At 42.6% G+C, this 22473-nt stretch overlaps 1 protein-coding gene across 1 annotated transcript in view; it reads left to right on the top strand.

Annotated features, from left to right (window-relative positions):
• Positions 1-15744, top strand: part of LOC147693009 (rabenosyn-5-like) — a 141556-nt gene extending 125812 nt beyond the window's left edge. Inside the window, exons 12-13 of the mRNA XM_086939251.1 lie at positions 8390-8494; positions 12811-15744. Of these exons, the coding sequence (XP_086795377.1) occupies positions 8390-8494; positions 12811-13920 (1215 nt within the window). The 3' untranslated portion in view covers positions 13921-15744. The remainder of the gene's footprint in view (positions 1-8389; positions 8495-12810) is intronic.
• The last annotated feature ends 6729 nt before the right edge of the window (positions 15745-22473 follow it).

Raw genomic sequence — 22473 nt, forward strand, 5'->3', positions numbered from 1 at the left:
GGACGGTGGCAGAACGACCGGGGACCCGAGGAAGACTCCAATAATTTTAATTTCCATGAACTCACCAAGGACTTCCTAAAACCCCACTCCACCACGGTACTTACCGAACTGTTGCACTATGGGAGCTGTGGTCCTCACGCACAAAATCACAGCTGCAGGCGATTTGGAGGAGTAGCTGACTTCCTGTATACAAAGGCTGCAGCGTCATTCATGAAGGGGTGGTGCAGTTCTAACTTTGCTATGGACGTCTGAGGAAGGCACGCTGGTGCCGAAATGCATTATGTCTGCAAATATTAAATGGAAGCTTCCAACAGACCCCGCTGTGTCCTCTGATCTCTTCCTACCTGGAGTGGTCGTTCTTCGATTATATATATATATATATATATATATATATATATATATATATATATATATATATATATATATATATATATAATAGCTGATAGAAAAGTTTCCACAGGCCTCCGTCTCTTTACATCTCCTCAATTAGTCTTTTTGTCTTCTTGCATTCTCTTTTTGGTCGCTGTTCTCTGATGTCAGCTTGTACTTCTTCCTTTGTGTTTCTTCCCTCTGCCCTTGCGTTGACGTTTTCTCTTCTTTAGTTTCAATTCTCTGAAATGCGAGCTATTTCCAGTGATGTGATATTGGCCTGCTGACGCCGTTATCATTGGCCCCTTTACTTCTGTCACCGTGTCTCTTGACAACACACTGTCAGATTTCCTCACTTGTCTTTGTTTCACTACCACGGTGTCTCCTTCTTTTATTTTTGTATTTGTCGCGTGTCTTCTCTGGTCAGCATAAGCCTTCATTTTTGCTTTTGCTGCTTGGTCTCTTGCAGCAATGTCCTTTTGCTCCTCTCTTTCCACCTCTTTCATTTGTGGCAATCTTGTTCTGCTTGAGTGCCCCAACACCAGTTCAGCAGGGCATCTTCCTGTGGAGCTGTGAGGGGTGTTCCAATAATCCCTCAGCACCTGACAGAGTGTTTGTCCAATTGAGATCTGTGTTGGTTTTGCTCTCTGTATCGCCTTTTTGATGGGTCCCATGAATCGTTCTGCCATTCCGTTTGCTTGTGGCCATAGAGGTGTTATTCTTCGGTGATGAATCCCAAGGTATTCCATAAATCTTTTTAACTCTTCGCCAGAGAATGGCGGACCATTGTCTGTCTTCAGTGTCTGGGGCGAGCCCCATGCTGTGAATATGTCATCTAGCACTGGCAGTGTTGCGTTTGCTGATGTTAAAGCGACTTGTCTCACTATTGGGAATCTGGAGAATTTATCTATTATTACCAGCAGGTAATTTCCTGTCTCCAGGGGGGCATAGAAGTCGGCCGCCAGCTCTGTCCACACAGCTTTTGGGAGTTGGGACATTTGCAGTGGCTCCGGTTTTGATGAGGGCCCTGTTATTTGGCAGATGTGGCAGTGCATCAAAATTTCTTCGACCATGTTGTCTAGTCCCGGAAACCACACTTTTTCTCGCAGCATTTTTTTTGTTGCTACAATCCCTCGATTTGACTCATGTGCTAGTCCTTCTCAGTGCTCGTGGTATTACTATTCGAGTGCCTCTCATCACTATTCCATTTCCACTTTCGGAAAGCTCTTCACTTATCTTTTTGAACGCCAGTAATTCTTCTCTTTCTACCCCTTGTTCCCAACTGCTGTTGCTGTTCACGTGTCTCCACCTTTGCTGTTTAGTTATTTTCATTGTGGCTTGCATGGTGGGGTCTTGTTTTGTTTCTTGTTCTAATTCTTCCATTGTTATGGTTTCCGGTGTGCTGTGTTTCAGTGCGAAGTTCAAATATTCCTCTGCCATTGTTGTTGCTTGTGATGCTAGTGGCAGAGGGTGCCTTGATACGTAGTCAGCTGGATTGTGCTCCTTCCCTGGCTTGTGGATTATCTTGAAGTTGTAATCCATGAGCCTTATCCACCACCTCTCTATTCTAGGTGGTATTTTTGCATTTGGATTGCCGTTTATTTTTATGAGTGCTTGGTGATCTGTTATGATTTTAAATGGTTTTCCGTAGATGAACATGTGATAGTGTTCACATGCCCACACTACTGCCAAGCTTTCTTTTTCCGGCTGGGAGTATCCTTTTTCCACATCTGACAGGCTCTTGCTTCCATATTCTACTACGTGTCTTGGGGAGTCTTTTCCTTGTTGATGTTGTGCCAATATTGCCCCTAGTCCCACTGGAATCGCATCCACAGTTAGTTCAGTGCACAGACTTGGATCAAAATATGCTAGGTGATCACAGCATGTCTTATTTCTTCGAACGCTTTGCTGCATTTGTCGGTCCATGTGAAACTTTGGTCTTGCTATGTCAATTCTCTTAAGGGTGCGCTTACAGTGGCACAGTCTTTAATATATCTTGCACAGTAGCTAGCAAGACCAAGGAATGACCTCACTTCTGCTACATCATTTGGTTGCATCGCTCTTTCCAGTGTTTTTACTTTGTTGCGATCTGGTCGTATTCCTTTCTTGGAGAAAATGTGGCCAAAGAATACTAGTTTGTCACGCTCTAGCTCACATTTGTCTTCATTCAGTATCAGGCCTGCCTGCTCCAGGTGAGAGCATACTTCTCTCAGAGCTTTGTCGTGCTCCTCGTCTGACTTTCCAAACACTAGAATGTCATCGCTGTAATTTAAGCTGTTCTTGACTGGCCTTATTACTTGGCGTATCGTCTCCTGAAATATTTCCGCAGCAGATGAGATCCCAAAACTCAGACGTTTATATCTAAAGAGACTTAGGTGGGTGGAAGTGATATATCGTGACTGAGGATCTAGTTCTAGTTGGTGGTACCCTTTACACAAATCTAATTTGGAGAAACGTCTTGTGCCTGTGAGACAGCTGATCATATCATCGAGATGTAGTCCAGGATGCCTCTCACGTTCAATTGCTTTGTTTGGTATCCTCATGTCGACACATATTCTTATTTTTGACGTGTCTTTCTTTGGGACGGCAACGATTGGTGACACCCAGGGCGTTGGTCCTTCTGCTCACTCTATTATGTCCTGCTTGAGTAGTGCTTCAAGCTCCTCTTCTACCTGTGGCTGCAGGTGTAACGGCATTCTTCTGTGATGTTGGGCTATTGGCCTTACTGTTTCATCAATATGTAGCGTTATTTGCCGCCCTTTCAGTTTTCCTAGTCCTTGCAGTAGCTTGGGGTATTCTTTCAGGATGCTTCTTTTCTCTGACATGTTATAAGTCATTTCTAGGTGACCCATCATCTGAGCCGTGACGTTGCTCAGTAGACATGGTGCTGGGATGTCACCTTTCAACACGTGTATTTCTTCTTTTGTCTTTTGCTCCTTGTATGTCAGTTCTTCCATAAATGTTCCCATGTTTGTTACTGGTTTCCTCGATCCCCAGGTCATTACTTCAACTCGGGATGGCCTCAGCGCTGGTTTTATTTTCATTTTTTCGTATTCAGAGACACACATGATGTTGCATGTTGCGCCACTGTCCAGGACAAACTATGCTTTGTGTGGCCCCACAGCTATGGTCACAGATTCTGTCTTTTTTATCTTGTTTTTGTCCACAAGGCATATTCTTTCTCCGTCTTTACCTTCATCAACTGACTCATTAGTAACGTCCGACATGAGATACAGTTGTTCCGTCTTTTCTTCAACCTCTTCTTCAACTGACTCTACTGAGGAACTCCTTGTTCCTGTCTCAACATGCCTGATGTGCCTACTTGTTGACATTCGTGGTCTTCCTGTTCTTCCTCGGTCATTCCTGAAATGCATTCCTTGGCACACACTGGCATAATGAGCTCTCCCATTGCACTTCCTGCATGTCTGGCCAAATGCCGGGCATGGGCCTCTATGCGGAAATTCAAGTCCGCACCTGTAACATGTTACTTCCGGTTGCTTCTTCGCCGTTTGTTCATTTCTGTCTTTTTTCCAACCACTCGAGCGGTTGTTATTTGTTATGCGGTGAGCTTGTTCCACTCGTCGTTCCTTTCCTCGCTCCATTTCCTTTGCGTGTACTGTCGCTCTAGCCTCTGCTCTTGCCAGTGACAGGATGTTTTCTAGTGATGTTGCTTCCTTTAGGATCCTTGCACGAAACTCTGTGTCACGGCAACCCTCAATGATACGCAGCCTGATTGCTTGTTCATTATCAAACCTGTCAATTCGCAGTGTGTTACAAGCTTTCGCAGTCTTGTTGCAAAGTCATCTAGTGTTTCATCCGGTTGTTGAAATGCAATCGTGAATGTGTATCGTTCAAAATCGACATTTCTTTGAGGATCAAATTTATCTGTTAGGCATTTTTTTAGTTTGTCATAGGTGGTGGTCTCTTTTGGCAGTGTCACTAATAGGTCTTCAACTTCATCACCTACTAAATTCAGGAATAAACCCAGCTGTTTGACATCGGTCACATCTGTCGCTTCCCTGTATCTTTCGAAGCGTCCTTAACAGGTAATTCCTGTTTGTGGCTCCGATAAGTTGAATGGTAGCGGTCTTCTGTACTGGGCACTTGATTTCGGTTCGTCTGCCATTCTGCCTTGTTCTCTTTGTCTTGCCTTGTGCTTGTTTCTTTATTTTCTCTCTTCGCCTTTTCTTGGCCTCTTTTTTTTTTTTGTTAAAGTTCGTTCTTTTCCTCAGATCCTTTATTTTCTTCTCTATCCCTTTTGTTTTCCTTTCCTGTGCTTTATTATTAGTTCTTTCTCTTTATTTGGGCTTTATTACTTCTTTTTTCCTTTCAATCATCACTTTTTGCTCTGTTTTCGTCTTTGCCTGACTTCAAAATGGCTGCCGCGCTGTTCTTTGTTCTTATTGGTCAATTTGCCTGACCTCAAAATGGCCGCTGTTTATCTCGCAAGACTTCTGAGCCAATCCTGCGCGGTGATTGGTCCTCGCGCCTGACCTCAAAATGGCCGCCGAGACTCTCGCGAGAGCTCACGCCAATTTCTTTTAACTTCGCGCTTTTCACACGGCGCTTACCGGAGACAGGCAGTCTTCTTTTCGCAGCGGTCGGGGTGGGCTCCCGCATCGCTGCGCTTCTTCTGATCACTTTCTTCTTCCTTTTTTTGGCACGACGCGATCCATGGTGGGCTCCTGGTTTTAAATCGCGATGAAGTCTTCTTTTGGCACACATCGATTCCTTCAAACCTTCGTCGCCGGATGTCGTGTTCCACGACCCCAAGAAACACACAGGAAACGATGGGGGCTTTTCAGGTACGCTTTTATTATCTTTGTACAGCGTGCATATGCCCTGACCTCTTGCCTCGAGGTCCTGCTCTGGAATGTCCCTGTCCCCTCCCCTGGCCTTTTCCCGTGCCCCAGGGTCCTAGTGCCCCTGTCCTTGGCACGACACAAGCCATATGGATATAGCTCATTTAAAGGAACTTGGCAATTACAGCTGTCCATCTCCCAGATTCTCAAAACATGGTAGCGGACAGCCTTTATCAAACCTAGATTTCAAATGAGATAGTCGTGGAAGATATTTTCCTAGAATGTTGATATCCTCAAATAGACTTATTTGCCAACATAATAACAAAAAATGTCAAGACGACTCCTCCAAACACTTATAAGGTCCAAAAGGCGAGACCGATTGCCTTGCAAATGCTTGTTTCATTGTTTTTGCAACTGCCTCTATTTAACTTTCTTGATAGAAAACGACCAGCAGAGGGTAGTAAAATACCAGAATCACTTTTGCATTCTCTAGATTCCAGTCCATAGAAATAGTCTTCCACGAGCACCCGTAGACCACAATATATTTTTCAAATCTTGTATTTTCAGTGATATGACCACCGAAGGCCCTGATTTTATATTAAAAACAGAGCTTTGGACTATACCATTTCCCGCTGAAAGGCAATATTTCTCTCCGTGTTCCCATACCTGGCGTGCCACGCAGTTTGGTGCTTACTTTCCTTCTATGTTAAAGAACAGTAGATGTTTCAGCACCCAGGCTAATGTGCTGCGTAGCTAAATACATATAAGGTCCCAAAGGCGAGACCGATTGCATTGCAAATGCTTGTTTACTGCTATTATTAGTTTATTTGTCCCATAGTACGTGAAAGACAAACATATAGAACAACTACAGCAAACAATGACGAGAGAAAAATTAGGTGCCACAATAAATAAAAGCAAATTACATTATTTCAAACAAAAGTATCTCACAAGCTAACCAACCAATACAAGCAGCATATACAAACAGTCCAGGGGCGGCCTGTAACTTTAGGTGGGAGGGGGGGCGGACAGGACATACACACACACACGCACACATACATACACATACACAAACACATCCATTCACAACACTCATTACCAAACATTTATCCATACACACACAAACCAAGCATTAATTTAAAACAAACACACACACTTACTTGTGGGTCTGCCTTGAATGTCCCAGGAGGCTTGGGACTGCTGTCTTCCCTCATTGGCTGACCTAAGGTCCGCCAATGAGGGAAGGCAGCAGTCCCAACGTCATCAGAGTGGGATGGGGTGATTATTTGCATTTGCTGATATATCAGCCTTCCAACACTTGTATGCTTGAGTCTCATATATTGGGGATTGTTCTGTTGGTGTTGACAGTATCTGATGACGGAGAGAAGGTGGCAGAATGCTTTCAAGAAGGAATGTTGGCAATCAGCAATTGGATGGCCAGCAATTGCTTGAAACTGAACTCCGAAAAAACTGAGGTTATCATTTTCGGAAAGCTTTCCACCCAATGGTCCGGTTCATGGTGGCCTTCACCATTGGGTACCTTACCCAGCCCGGTATCCAAGGCTAGGAATTTAGGAGTCATATTTGATGACAGTTTGAATTTTTTATCTCACACTAACCAAGTAGTCTCAACTGCTTTTTATAAACTCAAATTGATTAAGAAATTGATCCCCTATCTTCCAGAAACTGCAGGAAAAACGTTGGTCAGTACTTTGGTGATGTCCTCTTTGGATTACTGTAATGGGCTGTTTGCCAATACACAATGTAGGGTGATTAATAAATTGCAAACGGTCCAGAATGCTGCTGCCAGACTGTTATCAGGGACATCCAATTTTAAACCCATAACCCATGTCATTAGGAATTACCATTGGTTAACGGTCAGGAACCGGGTAAAATTTAAAGCTCTATGTATAGCATTCAAAGCTGCACATCAACTGGGCCCTCAGTTCCTGAAAGATCATTTATCATTCTACTGTCCCAATAGGCAACTCCGCTCGATGACTGCTTATCAGTTACAGGTTCCAAGAGTAAAGACAGTATCTTGGGGAGATCGGCATTTCGTAGTTACAGCAGCCAGACTGGAACGCTCTGCCCCACAGATCCGCTCATGCCAGACATTACTGCATTTCCGCAAGTTGATAAAAAGATGGCTGTTTAACCAATTAACGGTTGCTCTCCTGTAAGCTGAAGGGTATCATGGCCATCTATCCTTCAGCTAGCTCTTGATCCTGCTCAGTTCATAGCGCTGAGACGCCCAAGGGCATTTGTTGCGCTTTACAAGTTTCAAAAATAAATAAATAAAATTCAATAAAATGTCCCTGCAGTGGCGTGCAGGATGCATGGCCCGATCGCCAATGCCGTCCCACAGACACCTTACCAGTGGCTGGGGCTGGAGCAGGTGAGCGGATGGAGCTGGAAACCTGAGCTTCTGCTGCTTGGTGCACCCATGCCCTGCTACAAGGACAAGGCTGGACCAAGTAAGGACTGTGGGTGACCTATAGCATGGGAGATGAAACTCAAAGGAGTGACTAAATTCAGCAGGTGCCTGGCACTTGCTGGTTAAAGCATGGGAAGAATTGTAAGTGCACACGGATGGCTTGCCTGAGCTGCCCAGCAGAGGACCTCATCATGAGCAATGTGAGGCAGGTTTTTGATATCCTGTGTCATGGTTGTGTTCTGGCTTGTGCTGGTATTCTGCAACACACCTCATTTGCATCCTCATGCCATGTCGTAATGTCACATCATAATTCAGTGGCAAGTGATGACTACTGCCCTGCTGGCTTCATAGTTGCAGTGTGTTAGATTTTTTATTATTATTTCGAATTATTGATTCTTGCACATCAGCACAAATTCAGTCCCAAAAATAAATGCTGGTACAGGGTACTCGCAATCACAGGCGCAAATTATGCTTTGATCCTTACGGAGGTGTAACACAGATTGCCTCTCAAAGGTTGAAGTGCTCGCTAACAAAGAAAAGTGTTGTTATTATGTATTTAAAATCTGCAGAAGTTTTTTTATCGAAGTAAATCATAAACTAAAGCCCAGACATTATTTTAAGCCATGTCAAAACAAATATTGAAGCTTTCTTTGATTATATTGAAAGAATAAACAGTTCTCATCCATCAAAATAAAATAATGTGACCACATTATCTCTGTTGACTCTAGTTTGCTAACGTTTTGTTAAGCATCTTTTTATTCTGTATGTCTTTTGCTTCTATCAGGAGAAGTTACTAGGACTTATGTCACTGCCAACTAAAGAAAAATATGAAGAATTGAAAGAAAAACGAAAGCAGGAGAATGAGCACAAACTGCAGCTCGAAAGAAAGGTAACAAAATGTATTGTGAACTGAAAACATGCTTTTTGTGGCTGTCAAGCAGGTTTACTTTGTATACACCAAGCAGTGTCTTGATTTCACCATGGTCTTATAGTCCTTTTAATTCTGAAATGAGAGCTCGGCATATTATTTTGCCAGTACAGTCTCAAGAATTGCCCATTTCAGATGTAGTTTAGGTGTGCATTTATGGCCATTTTGGAAATGTTATTCTAGAACATATTTGTAAAGTAATATGGATCACCAAGAGTTTTGCTTAATTACTTTAATGACACAATGTGCCTATGCTCATTTTGTTGGAATAGTGTTGTACACCTTCACCACCAGTAATCTATCTGAGCAAGGATTGGAAGTTAATCCCCTGTGTGCGGAATAATTACTTCCTGAAGGGCAACGCTTTTCAAAGAGTGATAACAAGAACCAAGTTGTCCTTAATACACACGCCATTTTGACAAAAACGTAGCAGTTCCAAAGGTCTTGCTCCTTAAGATGTAAGAGGAGGAGACTGGGTCTAGTGTTTAATGCATCTGTTCGTGTTCTCCTGGTGTCTTCTGGGGTGAGGTGGGACTGGCCCATGCTTTGGTGGACAGCCGCTCCCGCTTGCTTCCTCTCTCTGAACCCACACAGCTCTGAGATGGGTAAACATGATGCCAAAACAGCCTACGCTCCCATTATCTGCACTTTGGGGTGTGGGTGTCACCGGTTCTCCCCTTGAGACTCAGCAACAGAATGCTTCCTCAGAGACTGTCTCCCCCTTGATCAGGATATCAAAGGCGTGTTCATTGATCTGAAGCACAGCCTGCACACTACAGCGATAAGATGGATCTCCTTACCACCAGTCTTGATTAAATGAAGGAACAGCTAGAAAAACATGGGGGCTGCCTTGACCAGCTGGAGACGCAGGTGTCTGAGGTTGAGGATGCACCCTACATCAAATGAACATCTCCTATGGATGGAGAAAGTTCTGGAAGTGATCGAGAACAAGGACTTGGGGTCCAGGTCATGGCGTAATTACGTGCGCATCCTAGAGATACCAGAGTCAACAGTCATGGACCGACTGGATACTTATATAGGGACAATTCTCCGTTCCCTATTTGGCTAGGCCAGGTCACTTTGCAGTTGAGCATGCCCACTGCTCGCTATGCCTCTGTCTCCTGCCTGGGGCTTCAGCACGGTCTATAGTAAAGCGCCTTCTTAACTTTAGGGAGCAGGACGACTCTCTACAACTGGCCTGTGCATGCCGTGACTTACATTATCAAAGAATCTTGATCGCACTCTACCCGGATTTCACTCTGGCTGTGCCGAGATGGCATATTCGTTGATATACTCATCCAAAATCTGGTTGTCCTTGCATAGCAGAACACATTTTTCACCAACCCAAAGGCGACGCTTACATTTTTGCGCAAACTAGAAAATACCAGGGGGACTTGCGACGCATCGCTGTAAAATGCACGCAATAGCAATCTCAGTGATAACAACTGAACCAGGTCCTCTTTGATGATGCTGCAGACTCTGCCTGGACTCGACAGGCCGTCAAATGGACGCGACTTGGGGGGCCCCGGAAGGCTCCTTGGGCTGCTTTTGGTGGTTATTCTATCCAACTCATGTCTGTACCTGAAGATTGGTAAACTCTTTTCCACCTGATGACACCTTTATAACCCACCCTCGGCCACCCAGCCCTTTATGGCTGGGTTGTTCTGGTGCACTGAGGAATACTTTATTTAATTGTATTGACTGTTTGGGGGGGGGGGGGGTGAGGAGTGGATGATTCAACCAGTTTGGGGGAGGGTTGTCCATGTTTACTTTGTTCTTGCAGAGCACATCTATATACGGCACACCACATGCATGGCACTCTCCTGCGCTTGGCAAGACTCATACAGTTTCCAAAGCTTGGTTGAGCAATACTGTCCAACGTGACCCTTGGTAATGCTTAGTGATCCGCAGAAAGCCCACCTTGTATTTGTTTATATTCGGCATCATTGAGTTAACTTCCCTGCTTTTAAGAATTGTACCTGTTGACAAATCTCACCCTCGTCTGCGCTCTGGCTGGTTCTCGCGTGGCCATCCTCATTCATAAAGTTAAGTGGCACACTTAAACATCCATTTGTGACGCACAGGACAGGTATGCTGTCTTGCATGGTATGTTGACTAGGCCCAGGTGAAATTTAAACCATACCCGCACAATTCACGTAATTTCTAGAACTTTGTGTAACTTATGTTATGCAAAATTCCAGAAATTATGCAGTTACACCACTTTTCTTAATTACCCATGAAATTTCGTATAATTAATTACACTAAAGCAAATTAGGCAAATTTTACACACTCCCAGAAAATAGCTGCCTGCAATCCACCCCTGTAAGCCTATTGCCTTTAACATATGCTTTGCACAATAAGCCATTTTTTAGAACATTGGCCCCTAGAGAAACGACAATACGAACAAGAGAATTAATATAGACCCAGTCAGTACTATATTTGTTGAACTTGTCCAGCCGGACAGAGGTCTGATATTTAATATTTTTTTATCAAATAAGAACAGTACAAACAAAAATTTCTAAGTGAGACACAAGCCTGCATCCTACTAAAACAGGGACGACAAACAATGAGAAACACAAAAAGGCTCCGACAAAGCTGTAGGTTTGTCAAACACAAAATTTTCTATGTGACAAACAAATCGCAAGGAAGCACCTTTACACATTAAATGGCAATTTAGAGCAGTGCATAAGGTGTTTAGGGTGTCCATGGCATTTCGATCCATATTAACAATAAATTTATCATCATCTGGACATCTAAGATGAGTATGCATGTGTACAATTGCCTGTAATAAGCACGGTAGACGAACAGTTAGACCAAGAAAATTCTCTTGGCGACGTTTATGAGGAACCCAGAACGCTTAAGGAATCAGAGGCGATGGTGAGTTGCTAGCGAAAAATGACCCATCCAGTGTTGGAAGGGGAAACGCTGGAGTACTAATTAAAAGATTATACATGTATGCTTTACTTTCTGCTTTGAACTAAGGAGTTTCCCAGGCTCACATTAAAGAGATAGTCTCATGGGTCATCATTGCTCAGTACCATAATCTGCTGTGCCCCATTAAGGTTTTCTTAGTAATGTACATGCCGCTATGTATATATGAAAGCCACAAAACTAGTTGTGAAGTAAAGGAGAGTTGTATTTGAGAACAAGGGGTAGATGAGTGGAGCGGTGCATGTATGTTGGTGATATTTGGCTGACTTCCTACTTCATTTTCCAGTCGGAATTGGATCTGATTGTCTGCATAAATCAATTTGTGCTTGTGGTTTTCAACTAACAGTACCAATTGTAGCATACAAATGTTAATTACCAAGTTAAGGCAATTCACCCACAGGAATGCCCAATGACTAGATCTGTCAGTGTACCTATTTCGTATACGTTGGCTGTTCTAATTCACTCAAGGGCAAAAATCTAAAAATCCTGGTCTGTTGTCTTGCAAGCTTTCATAACGCTTGGATTTCAACATTTCTTGCCTACAGGTCACAGTCTAGTCTCTTCGATGGGTTGGAGCCAGCTGATGATTGTGAGATAGACTGTTGTTCTGCTAACTCTTAAAGCAGTCCCCACAAAGAGTATTTTTAGTAGGTTATCAATGCATGCTCCACAGTAATAGAGATTAAAACATTTAGCAGGAAATGCATTTTAGGTTCTATATGATTGGAATAGTAGACCATTTTGCCCTCTGGATTGGTTTATTATAATGTTCGTAATTGCAGTAAATTAAATCAAGTGAGGTTCGAGTTCCCGTACCACAGACTTTCCACGTGTTGGCTTGGCCTTTTTTTAATAAGTTCTGACTTGTATCATTGGCAGGTTGTTCTTAACCAGGGTGTTGGTATTTTCTATTTGGTGTGCTCACTGTAGAGAGTTTTGCATATGTTGAGGTGGGGAGCGTCTAGAAGGTTCTGTGTCATATCACACCGTTCTTTTCAGACTTCTTTGTAAGCCTCTTTTTGATTTATTGATTTGCTTAAGCAGAATAGGTTTTTGAGCTGTATTTAACGTTTGAACCATGGATATTGATCATTGAATGGCCTGCCCAGAAGTTGCACAATTGGGTTTGATACTGCCATAACATATGCGAACATTATGTCTACCACATTGCCCATTATATGAACTTATTTATAATTAGCAGCCTTAAGACACAATACATTTTCAGAGTTGTGCTTCAGAGAGTCACAGTTGGCGATCTTCCATTTCTTCAGTTAGAAAGCTGGTATTTTCAAGCCTAAGCTTGTGTATTTGTTATTTGAAATTTCTTTTTGTTTTTGTCTTCCTAGGCAGCACTTGAGGCACAGCGAAGAATGGAAGCGAGAAGTAAAGACTTTGTCTCGAGACCAGTTGGTGCTCCAAATGGGGAGGTGCCTACTCTCCAAAAGGGCAGAGCTAGGAAAGCTGAGGGTTGGCTCCCTACATTCAGCACGCCACGTGATTCTCACATCTCAGACCCTCTGCTTCAACAGATCCACAACATCACATCTTTTATTGAACAGGCCAAGGAAGCCAACCGTAACGATGAAGTGCAGATGCTGCAGGAGAACCTGCGGCAGCTGCAGGATGAGTATGAGCAGCAGCAAATTGAAATGGCAATTGAGCTATCCAAGAAGTTGGCAGAGGAAGAGGCCGTACAGCTAGAACAATTGGAGGTGTTGCGGGAGAAAGAGTGGGAGAGGGAACAGAACAGATGTGTGACCCATGAGGTCACAGCACACTCCCTGGACTTCCGAGAGATGAGACCGTTCCAGCATGATACTAGTAGGGAGAAGCAAAATCCTATTAACCACACCGTGGAGCTGGATGATGGGAGGATAAACCACTTCCATGATTTTGCATCAGCACCTCTAGCCCCTCTTCCAAATCAACCTAATCAAGATACTATGGTTCATGAGGAAACCTTCCTACCTAATGAAAACAAAGCTACCCTCCTAACCCCCTTCAGTGAAGAAGGGATCACCACTCCAATCGACCCATCTAATCCCTTTGCCGAAGACCTTGCTCATGAAGCTTCTATGCCTGCAACCAGCAGCAGAGTTCTTCAGAATGCCAAGCGAGAGTACAACCCGTTTGAGGAGGACGATGATATGGACCCACATGCAGGAAACTGTGCTCCTAATCCATTTGAAGAGGTTGCAGTTCCTTTCCATGATCAATTAGAACATTCTTCAAATCCTTTTGAGCAAAGCACATCCAGTAATCCTTTTGAGGAAGACGATGATGCAGGAGAAGAGGAAGTTATAGAAGAAGATCTTCTCCTCCAGCAGATAGACAACATCAAGGCTTATATTTTTGATGCAAAGCACAGCGGGCGTTTTGACGAAGTAGAGCTGCTAACTGAAAATTTAAAAGATCTAAGGCGCAAGCTGGCAGAGCAGAAGGGAGCTTGTCATTAAGGGAGGGAGTATTGCACACTAATGGGATGGGATGGGATGGGAGTCCAGTGGTTTTGTAGGATTTGATGGACAGCCAGAATGGGATTACCAGAAGAGCACGACGGAAGATGAAATCTTGAAATCTGTACTGCACATTTTCATTTGGGGTAACTACCACTATCTTCAGCAACATAAAACAATCTGAAAGTGAATTTGATGTCCATTCTGAAGCTGTTACTTTTAATGTCATTCACCTATGTTTTTAAAACTTCCACTAGTTCAAAATAATTTTTTAGGAATGTGACCCTAAATGACTTAGTTACTCAGGATGTTTCATGGGTGTCTGAATGTAAAAGGAGGCATTGGGCGCATCTGTATTTCACACTATGGAGTGGTGACAAATTGCATAGGCTTATGTGGAAGTGTTTTGAAATTATTTATGACCACAACTGCTTGTACGGAGGGGGGGGGAATGTAGGTTCCAAGTGGTTCCGGTGAATCCAGATATTCTGGAAACATTCACCAAATTCAGTCAATGTCAGGCCGGTATAAATGGATCTTGTTTCTTTGCCAAGTGGGCATTGGTTTAGGTTAAATACCTAGGTTTCTCTCAGCAATAGCTTCAAGTTCCATTGTGCTATACATATAATTGCCTTTGGGAATATTCTGGAAAGACTGTCTTGATGAGACGTGGCCAGAGAGAGGTTCATGGATACAGAAATGTGCTTGTGGTCATATTGAAGAGGAGACGACAACGGTAGCAGAAAATGCACCCAATATTAACCAAGAAAGTGAGAATATGAAAGGTTCTGGAAACAAAAAATGGTTTATAAGTTGTTGGAAGTTCTTGTGAGGATGTTAAAAGTGGAAGGCACTGATCAAATAGCACAGCAGCACTTTTAGTCGAAAAAAAAGGGATAGGCAACTGACAAGAATGAAAACGAAGACAAACACTTTCCAATTGTCTCTCTGTAGTGTATATTTGGTGTTGCCCTACTTACTTGTGTCCTGCTCTGTTGTCAGATATACCCATTATCTCTTGATTAGGACATTGAAATAAGCTCGCTGCCTCTGTTATTGCCTTTAGTACAGTATTACCGGGAAAGGAGTCCAGTTCCAGACCCACCTTTATAAAAGGCCAGTAACAGTAAAGCCAAATTTAAGGATGTACAGTGCCTTGTGTAAAAGTTCAACCCGCTGGGCCCCTTTTTAGGGATTTATGTTCAGACCTAGACTTTTAGGTCAAAAGCTTGCATTTTTAAGGACTGCAGTGGATTTTTGATTGCAAAGGCAATGGGATTCAGCAAAACATTGTACTGGTGTTACATTTCTTCTTGGCCTCTAATTTGAAAATGGTAACTACATGAAGCTTTATCAGTGATACATCTGCTTCCAAGGATGGAAGAGGTGTGCGTGATGACAGAAAATGCATACATGTGTTTGTTACACAGGAACTAAATGTATGAAATATTGACCATAAAGCGATGATCGCATTGCATGGAGTTGGAGATGAAAGAACAAACTACACACAGTGGTGTATGTGGCTATTGTTAGTATTAGCCTCTCATGCAAGGAGATGTACGCAAACATTTAGGGTAAGTTTCATCCAGCACACGTGGACGGGTTATTGTTATTTTCTTACCAACTTGTTATTGCATCCATCAAGCAAACTCTTTCCTGGGACAGAGTATAAACGTTGTTGTTAAAAGTGATATTTAGCTCGATATCCAAAATGAGCTGTTATTGTCTATCCAAAATAAAAATAATTTTTTTGCCAGGCAATATTTTGGGCCCATCCGCCACCCACCTTTTTTCTTACCCTTCTGAAATTTAATATTACTCCCACAAAATGGACTTGGTAGTTTGTTTTGCTGGGAAGCAGATCTGTTGTCAGTGGTTGGTCAATTCCAGTTGTGATGTTTTAATTTAGATGCATCTGCTAAGGGGGGTAACAGAGTCAACATATGATGTGTCCCACATCTGATGCAATGTGTAAATCTGCAGCACAAGAATGAGGTATAGATTTTGAAGTAGGGCTACAATGGGTATTCTTGTTTTTAGTACAAAGATTGGCACATTTGCACGCCGAGATACGATGTGAGCGATTTCAAGACGTGCATTACCATAGCGGACATAACATTTTCGGGAATTATATTAAATCTGGATTTAAATAACGAGACCCCCAGAGGAGGGTAGACCCCGAGTGGAGGTTTCTTCAATACTAAATAGGAATCATTAACGAATGAGGGTCAGGAGCTAGAGGCACACATAAAACATCAAATATAGGAACTTGTTATTGAGATTTCCAACCTTTTAGATATTCAATCTAAACCATAGTAAGATTGCCCTGATGAACTCTTTTGGCTGTAAAGCCAGACGAAACACGTGTTGGCAAGGATCAGTTGGCTATTTGTAATTGAAGACAATTGGATGATATGTACCCAGTGACTGGATTTATCTTGAACAAACAAAGAAGACACAGAAAACAACATAACTCTGGAAAGCTCTTATTGATTGAACTCTTTTATATTCTCTAGAGTTGCTCAGGTTGAGAGTTGTTGTGGCACGCTGTAAATGTGGTTCTGCATCTTGTCCTACATGGTTAGGGAGGGTCACGTCAAAAGAGTGGCATATTCGGAGACTGCTTTTGACATACCTTCTTTACTGCTCCAAGCCCTCTACTGTACTACATTCTTTAATCACATTACTCCACACACACACAGGTCACATAAACCAGCAACTTTTACATTCATGTTGATCCAGGTGTTCAACTGCAACGTAACCGTGCTTCTGGACACTAGCAGCAACAATGCACTATAGAAGTGATTTGTTATGTGTGGTGCTCAGTGACAGCGACTAGCATGAATATCAGTTCTAAAGCTTTATTCACTGCTGTGACAGCAGCAGTAGGAAACAAATGCTGTTTCCCACTATTGGTATGTCATAAAGGCATTCCATACCATGGTGCCAAGGCTTCCTGGCTCTCGGCACGGTTATAGAGCAGAGAGCACCGCTTTGAATGGTAAGGAGGAGGGGAGGCATAGAAGGAGGTGGATGGCAGCAGGCCAGGTTTTTTTGGTGGGGGGACAAGGAGTATAGACTGATTTTTATAGCACCCTCGATGCTTCTCTGCCCTTGTGTAGCATTTGAAAACAGCAGCAGATGATTTTGAGAGACCCTCAGTGGAAAACAATAGTGTACACATACTTCTACTATTCTTGAGATCATGCGGTCTTCCCTGTGCGCCCTCAAATGTATTATTATAAATTCCCTTGGGGGTTTCTAGGTGACGGTCTGGTTCTACAGCAGTTACTCCTGCTGTGGATTCCCAACTGGATGCCTGGGGGCGTTGTGGGCTTGTACCGATTAAACCTTTTTATAAAGCTGCCACTCTGGTGCCGCTATTTATCTTCTACAAAAACATCCAGATTCTCCTTCAGGCGATCTCCAGTGATATTCACAAGCACTTAAAAAAATTATATATATGTTCGCTTTCACCTTTCTTTAGATAAACCCATCTCTTAATTTGAAAATGAATACTTGAGCATGGTATATTGGCCAATAGGCTGCAGTCGTGACTTTACGGGCTTCAAGTCTTGGTGACCTGATCCTGAAGCACAGAGCTCAGACTTTTTAAATCTTTCCAAACCTTATTTAAGCATCTTCACTTAATGTCGTTTAATATCTGGAGTGTTTTCCTCTCATTTGTTTTAACTGAATTTTTTTTCTCACCTCATAATAATGCCATCTCTTTGTGAAGGGCCCTGCTCGTGGCAAGAAAAAGGCTACATCAATCCTTATGATCTGTGTATATTTTACCTACTGGACTCTCACATCCCTCACAAGTGTAAATGCCATGTGTACCCTGAAGGGTCATGAACAAATCGTTGTGAGCGAAAACAGCACAGGCATGATGAGTCCCTTTCAGAGTGAACTGGTTGATAATGAGATAAGAGAAGGTGAACCCCGTACAATTGCTGCCTGATACATCTCTGAGGACTCCTTCAGAGGAAGACCCAAAAAGAGGCATCACGGAGCAAAACATTGCAGTTTCCTGTCGATGTAGAAAGCTACAACGTCAAGGCAAGGTACTGTACCTTTCTGTTCAGTGTTGACTAGGCATTCAACTTTGAAGAGGCTCAAACATTTGGTGTTGGGGGAGTCTATGTTGTTGAGAGCACCATCCGATGTCTAGATATACAGTATTATCTGCATCTATACAGATGCCTGTTGAATAGTTCGGGAATATGACAGTGTGGAGGTTACATGCAGCCTTATACGAGTATTCACGAGCCTATTCGCCATTAAGAACTTCATCCCCAAGGTGGAAACTCTAGACTCTCCAGCTCCCATACTTCAGGTTGCATCTCTGCCTTCAACACAGCATCCTGTGATGCCTGAGGAGCCCACTTCTCCAAGATCGCCAAAAGAAGTGCATGCGAGTAGGGAGTGGATCCTTTGCTTCGGCCCCTTTACCTCTGAGGAGATCCAGAACTCCACCAGCTCATTATGGATCTTGCTACATATCTAGGTCACACCATTGCTCGCATCATTCCAGGCGTTTTTGTAGACGTGGATGTTCATTTAAGTATACTCACCTTCTCTGGTCATAAGCTGTTCAACCGACTTTAAAATATTCTCTTTCTGCAAGATTCAGGAGGATCTCATCATGGGTGAAAATAAACTGTAAATTCTTCTGCTGGCTTTGAAACACCAGAAAAAATCTTAAGGATCTCTGCTACCATTAGTTCCAGGACCCTTCGATTCAGCAATGGAGCTTTCATACCACCAGCTTCTGCTAAAGCACCACCATCAGGCTTCAGATAAAATACAGACCTCCTGATCAGGACTTTTTTTTTTAGGTTGCATTTTCTTTGTGATTCTGTCATTGTGTCTGTGGCAATTCATGCCAAGACTCCTTTATTGACTGCCCCTCCAGATGATGATTGTATAAAATAGGAAGAGATGTATGGACCAGAGATGTGTGGGACCTGTCACCTACCACAGCAAATGACGTTGCCCTCTTAGGCAGGTATGATACGACTTGCTCCAACAGTTTGGAAATTACTTCCATAGGGAATGTCGCAAAGACCTCCTGGAAATACTCAACAAAGACATGATGTTTTCAAACCAGTTCATCTTTGGTGCAGCCTCTGACATTTCAGTCTTAGATGCTGTTGTCTAAAATCATTGCCTGGCATCAAGGCATTCTAACTGGTTTAGCCATATGCAAAAAATACGAGTCATCAATCTTCCTTTTTCAAGCAACCTCTTAATCCGCACACACACAGATGATTAGATGGCTCTCATTAAACATTGCAATGTAAGTCCAGCTGCAATAGGCCTAAAGAAAAATTGCAATGGCAAATAACCCCCCAACCCTACTTATTGATATTTTTTTTCCTCTTGCGCCACTTTTATTTGGGGGTAAAAATGCTAATTTATTATATATATCATTGGAGTTCCCATGAAGGAAAAGGAAGGGTGGCTTACTTATAATTCAGGTTCTCCTTCAGGGGAATCTCCATTGAAATCATATCTTGCCAGTGGATGACCTAAAGAAGGTTAATCATCCTCTGTATTAATATCCTTTGACTCTCTTTTAAAAAAAAGAATTGGAACAACTGCCACTGAGAATTCATCATTGGATATTGCAGGGTTGATAGTCTTTCCTTGCTACACTGCCCTTTTCCCTTCATTTCCTTTAAAAAAAGTTTTGTGTCACTTAAATCTCAAGTGACAGCTAGAATTTCAAGTTTATTGAATTGACCATTGAATTGTTTATAGGTTGATTCATTATTTCTGTTCACGTAAAAAAGCTTTTCTGTAACAGAACGTGGAGTATATATTTATGTTTTTAAAAAGTGCTCTAGGCTCCCACTCATGGGCGAGTCTATTCTGTGCTAATGATTTCAATGGAGATTCCCCTGAAGGAGAACTAGGATTACAGGTAGGCAACTGTTCCTTATTCATGGTTACCCAACTATAATTCTGCATATCTTCTGTTTAACTACCCACAGATTAAATCACGTCAATAAATGTATGTTGTTTAATACCATAATACGTTGGTAACTGTCTGCTTGGGTATTTGCAATTCACTCTCAAACCTTTAGAATTTACCTTGTACGAAAACAAAACATTGAGAAGACAAATCCTGCAAACCCTTTATTGAGTTGGCCAGTTTTTACTCTGTTAGGAAGAGTAATCTTAATCTTGAACTCTGCCTCTGCAAAGGTTCTGGTTTTACCTACCGGGTCTGTTAGGACATCATTTTATTCACTGGTGAACTTTTTTCAAGGTGAATTCTCTAGACACCCTGGCTATCTACATTATCATAATGCAGTTTTTGCTTGATTTCGCAAAGGTGCCATACATTTGTTTGGAAATATGGGTTCTCTTGTTTTGCATGCATTCCGTTGCTTAATTGCTTCTAGGTGCTTGCACTGTGGCAATTCATGAAGAATGAGGCGGAAAGTCAGATGCAGAAGGTATGATAGGTTTCGATTTCATTCATGAAGAGCAAATGACTAGTGTGGTTGTGGTGGTTTCAAAGTTGAGGGTCAGTTATTCACTTGTTCCGTGCTCATGACAGCTCCCGCCCGTCATGAGTCACGGTAGTCGTGTGCTCATGACGGCCGGGAGCCATCTGAACATTGCTGCTCCGCCCTAGTGAAATTAATTCCCCGCCTGTGCAGGCAAATTAATCAGTGGGCGGCGTTCGGACAGTTGCCGGCCGTCATGAGCACACACCTAGTGTGACTCATGACGGCCGGAGCTGTCATAAGCACCGCCCCCCCCCAAACCTCCCTCCCCTCCCTCCCCTCCCCTCCCCCCCCCCCCCCCAGCAAAATAACACCGCAGCGAAGGGGTTAGTATGTTTCCTTGGCTCTTCTAGTTTGTTTCAATGATCTCTCTGAGGTTTATCCTATGTAAGGGTAAATGCCCAGTGCAGTGCAGTGGAATTGATTGTTTTTTTTTTCTGCTTCCTACTGATATCTTGCCATTGAGCCTTGTAGGAATATGGAAGTGAATGAAACAGTGTTTTGAAGGTGATCCTGACTTTTATGGGGGGCCACTTGCGGTTCTTTTGGTGTGGTCTTGGTTTTACAGAGGATCTAAATGATGCGAAATGGCACATTTTGTAATATTTGTTTTAAACTGTTGATCTGCCAAAACAATGGCTTTGTTGTCGCGGATACTTATTTTATGCAGTGCACCTTAGCTTAAGGCTACAGAGTATTTCCTTCACAGTGGCTCAGTTGCCATTGTGCCACATAACTCACTACGTCTGCGGTAAACCCGGAGATGCTACAGGCTTCACATTTCCGTCCCACAAAAGGTGCAGATAAATGAGGGGGGGGGGGGGGGGGATTGGTGTTTTTTCCTCAATTCTTGTCAGGACAATGCAAGTAGGGTTGGGGTGTTATCACTTGCCTCTCTGTAGCTTGCAGAAACTTTAATTTAGATTTGAATCAGTATGCCATGAAGATCGGCTAGCAGTCTGAAAGTGGTCATCCGTACATAGAGGGATGGGATTAAATTCTTTGACTCGTATTACTGTGAGATGAAAGAAAATCTGAGCCTACAGGCACATTTTGAAACATTTAAAGTAACTTATCTAAAGATCTTCCTTATGGTTTGCTGCCTGGCAATGTACTTTACAAAACAACACTTTGTTGATTATGGTGCAAGGATTACTGGACACCCCTTTAAAAATGTTTCACATTGCGCTTTTTTCGTCAGGTCCATAATCCTCAAACGAGTTAGCAAGACTGAAAGTTATGAACAAGAATCACATTTTACCTAACTATTATTTTGAAATTATAAAAGACTAACCATAACTGCTTTGGACTTTGTTTTTGCGCACTTACGGCATTCTTTATTACTTATTTAAAAGAAAAAAACCTAGGCAGACTAGTATTAGGGCTAAAGTACATACTATGTAATACTCCCCAAGAAATCCATGTATGTATTGTTCCTTACAGACAAAAGGGCAGCTTTCAAAGTGCATCATTAATGGTCGAGCCTGTACTATTTCTGTATGCTTTAAATAACATGTTGCAACATTTGCACAATACTCAGTTTATTTACTTTTGTTAGATAATAGGCCCTTGGGATTCAAACTCGTGACCTCCAAATTACATTGATATCAGCAAGGAGTAACTGATTACCTAAACCATCTTGCTGGTATTAGATAGGTTCTGCAGAAAGAGGTCTTTATAATCTAACATTCTAAAACGTGGCATGAAACTCAGTAGAAAACCCCGTTAGCATTTGGTACCTAATCAGTTAATATCATTGTAGCAGAAGGAAATTGCTAATTTTGGTAGGGGGGGGAGGGGGGTCGGAGTCGGATAAGGGAAAATTATTTGTACACGATACAAGTTGTGACTAAAAAGCACTAATTTTGCTGTGGGGCACAGGATCCTTGTGGGACAAAAAAAATGACTAGCATGCTTAGAGATGCGATTCAAACAAACACTTTATTGGATTTCTGAAAACATTAACTTGATCCACAGCGGTTGGCTTCCATACTTATGCCCAGCAGATGTTGTTGAGAAGGATATCTTCTGA

This window comes from Lissotriton vulgaris, chromosome 9 (assembly GCF_964263255.1).
Source record: "Lissotriton vulgaris chromosome 9, aLisVul1.2, whole genome shotgun sequence".
Lineage (NCBI taxonomy): Eukaryota > Metazoa > Chordata > Amphibia > Caudata > Salamandridae > Lissotriton > Lissotriton vulgaris.